This window comes from Nicotiana attenuata, unplaced genomic scaffold (assembly GCF_001879085.1).
Source record: "Nicotiana attenuata strain UT unplaced genomic scaffold, NIATTr2, whole genome shotgun sequence".
Lineage (NCBI taxonomy): Eukaryota > Viridiplantae > Streptophyta > Magnoliopsida > Solanales > Solanaceae > Nicotiana > Nicotiana attenuata.
The window spans coordinates 59,496-63,314 of record NW_017673091.1 but is presented as its reverse complement, the minus strand read 5'-3'; the positions used below and the strand labels follow the sequence as shown (position 1 = coordinate 63,314).

Below are 3,819 nucleotides of genomic sequence, written 5' to 3'. Positions count from 1 at the left end.
CCTAAAAACATCATACGGACTTGCTCGCGCGATCATATCGCCAAAATATCACCTTGAACTACGAATTTAGCATCAAAATCAAAGAAAAATCCCAAGAACTCTTAAGTTTCAAATTTCACAACTGAGGGACCGATTCATGTCATATGAAGTCCGTTTCTTACCAAATTTTACAGGCACAACTTAAATACCATATAAGACCTCAATCGGGCTTCGGAACCAAAATACGAGCCCGATACCATCAAATTCAAACGCATTTAAGTTACCAAGAACTCTTAAAAATTCAGTTAATCAGTTTTCTTCAAAAAATTCATTTCTCGGGCTTGGGACCTTGGAATCCAATTCCAGGCATACGCCCAAGTCTCATATTTTTCTACGAACCCTCCGGGACCGTCAAATCATGGGTCCGGGTCTGTTTGCCCAAAATATTGACTGAAGGCAACTTAAATTCAATTTTAAAGGCCAAATTAGCATTTTTATCAAATTTCCGCATAAAAGCATTCCGGATACACACCCGAACCACGCACGCAAATCGAGGTGAGATAAAAGGAGGCTTTTAGGGCCTCGGAACACAGAATTAACTTGTAAATCAAGTGATGACCTTTGGGGTCATCACATCATCCACCTCTAAAACAACCGTTCGTCCTCAAACGGACATAGAAAAGAAGTACCTGAGTCGGGGAAAAGATGGGGATATAAGCTCCGCATATCGGACTCAGACTCCTAGGTAGCTGGCTCGGCAGGATGACCTCTCCACTGAACACGAACTGAAGGGAACTTCTTCGATCTCAACTGACGAACCTACCGGTCTAGAATAGCTACCGGCTCCTCCTCATAGGTCAAGTCCTCATCCAACTGGACAATGCTGAAGTCCAACACGTGGGATGATCACCATGATACCTCCGGAGCATCGAAATATGAAATACCGGATGAACTCCTACCAAGCTGGGATGTAAGGCAAGCTCATAGGCAACCTCCCCAACACGCCTCAATATCTCGAAAAGGACCAATAAACCTCGGACCCAACTTCCCTTTCTTCCCAAATCTCATAACGCCCTTCATAGGCGAAACCCGAAGCAGGACCCGCTCTCCAACCATGTGGGAAACATCACGAACCTTCCGGTCCGCGTAACTCTTCTTTCTGGACTGGGCTGTGCGAAGTCTATCCTGAATCACCTTAACCTTCTCAAAAGCATCCTGAACCAAGTCTGTGCCCAATAATATGGCCTCACCCGGCTCGAACCAACCCACCGGAGATCTGCACCGCCTACCATATAAAGCCTCATACAGTGCTATCTGAATGCTGGACTGATAACTATTGTTGTAGGCAAACTCCGCCAATGGCAAGAATTGATCCCAAGACCCTCCAAACTCAATCACACACGCACAGAGCATATCCTCAAGAATCTAAATAGTACGCTCGGACTGTCCGTCCGTCTGAGGGTGAAATGTTGTGCGCAACTCCACCCGAGTACCCAACTCATGTTGTACGGCCCTCCAGAACCGTGATGTGAACTGAGTACCTCTATCTTAAATGATGGAAACTGGAATACCATGTAGACGAACAATCTCCTGGATATAAATCTCCGCTAATTGCTCCTAAGAATAGGTAGTACTCATAGGAACGAAATGCGCGGACTTGGTCAGTCGATCCACAATCACCAAAATGGCATCGAACTTCCTCAAAGTCCGTGGGAGCCGAACTACAAAGTCCATGGTGATCCGCTCCCAATTCAACTTCGGAATATCTATCTGCTGAAGCAATCCACCAGGTCTCTAGTGCTCATACTTTACCTGCTAACAATTGAGGCACCGAGCTACAGACCCAACTATATCTTTCTTCATCCATCTCCACCAATAGTGTTGCCTCAAGTCCTGGTACATCTTCGCGGCACCCGGATGGATGGAATACCGCGAACTATGGGCCTCCCCTAGAATCAACTCCTGAAGCCCATCAACATTGGGCACACATATCTGACCCTGCATCCTCAATACCCCATCATCACCCATAGTCACATCTCTGGCATCACCATGCAGAACTTTGTCCTTAAGGGCGAGCAAATGAGAGTCATCAAACTGACGCTCCCAGATATGATCAAACAAGGAAGACCGAGAAACCACACAAGCGAGCACCCGACTAGGCTCAGAAAGATCCAATCTCACAAATTGACTAGCTAAGGCCTGAACATCCATCGCCATGGGCCTCTCTGTTGCTGGTAAATAAGCCATACTCCCCAAACTCTCCGCCCGGCGACTCAACACATCGGCCACCACATTGAACTTGCCCGGGTGATACAAAATCGTGATATCATAGTCCTCCAGCAGCTCTAACCACCTTCTCTAAAGCAAATTAAGGTCCTTCTACTTGAACAGATGCTGCAAACTGCGGTGATCAGTATAAATCTCACAAGGCACACCGTACAAATAATGACGCCAGATCTTCAAGAAAACAATAGCAGCTAACTCGAGATAATGGACATGATAATTCTTCTCATGTACCTTCAACTATTTGGATGCGTAGGCAATCACCCTACCGTCCTACATCAATACCTCTCCAAGGCCAACCCTCGAGGCATCACAAACAGTATAAGACCCCGAACCGGTAGGCAATATCAAAACTAGGGTTGTAGTCAAAGTTGTCTTGAGCTTATGGAAGCTCTCCTCACACTTTTCCGTCCACTGGAACGGAGCACCCTTCTGGGTCAGCCTGGTCATAGGTGCTGCAATAGATGAAATTCCCTGAACAAACAGACGGTAATAACCCACCAAGCCAAGAAAACTGCGGATCTCTGTAGCTGAGGATGGTTTCGGGCAACTCTGCACTGCTTCCACTTTTTTCGGATCCACCTTTATCCCCTCACTAGATACCACGTGACCCAAGAATGCCACGAAATCCATCCAGAACTCATATTTCGAGAACTTAGCGTATAACTTCTTCTCTCTCAAAGTCTGAAGTACTGTCCTCGGGTGCCGCTCATGATCTTCCCGACTCCGGGAATATACCAGAATGTTATCAATACAGACAATAACGAATAACTCAAGATATGGCTGGAATACACTGTGCATCAAATGCATGAAGGCTGCTGGGACATTGGTCAACCCAAATGACATAATAAGGAACTCGTAATGACCATACCGAGTCCGGAAGGCAGTCTTCGGGATGTCTGGCTCCCGAATCTTCAACCGATGATAGCCTGAACACAAGTCAATCTTAGAAAACACACAAGCACCCTGTAACTGATCAAGCAGGTCATCAATACGAGGCAAAGGATAACGGTTCTTCACTGTAACCTTGTTCAACTGGCGATAATCAATACACATACGCATAGAAATATCCTTTTTCTTCACTAATAAGATAGGAGCACCCCAAGGTGATACACTGGGCCGAATGAAACCCTTATCAAGCAATTACTGTAGTTGCTCCTTCAACTTCTTCAACTCAGGAGGAGCCATACGGTACAGAGGAATAGAAATGGGCTGAGTGCCCGGCAACAGGTCAATGCCAAAATCAATATCTCTATCGGGCGGCATGCCCAAAAGGTCAGCTAGAAACATATCAGAGAAATCTCATACTATTGGGACTGAATCAACTGTAGGTGTATCATTACTGACATCTCTCACATAAGCTAGATACGCGCCACACCCCTTATCAACCATACTGAGCCTTAAGGGATGAAATAACTCTACTGGAAGTGTGATCTAAGGTACCCCTCCACTCTACCGGGGTACACCTGGCATAGCCAGCGTCACGGTTTTCGCGTGACAATCAAGAATAGCATAATGGGGCGACAACCAATCCATGCCCAGGATAACAACAAAGTC

The 3,819-nt window shown here is 46.2% G+C and overlaps 1 protein-coding gene across 1 annotated transcript; it reads right to left on the bottom strand.

Annotated features, from left to right (window-relative positions):
* Positions 1 to 2,898: 2,898 nt before the first annotated feature.
* LOC109215426 (RNA-directed DNA polymerase homolog) lies at positions 2,899 to 3,318 on the bottom strand (the record flags this gene model as incomplete). Its single annotated transcript, XM_019379490.1, has 1 exon — positions 2,899 to 3,318. A coding segment is annotated over exon 1 (420 nt), but the record flags the coding sequence as incomplete, so codon positions are not given.
* Positions 3,319 to 3,819: the final 501 nt, after the last annotated feature.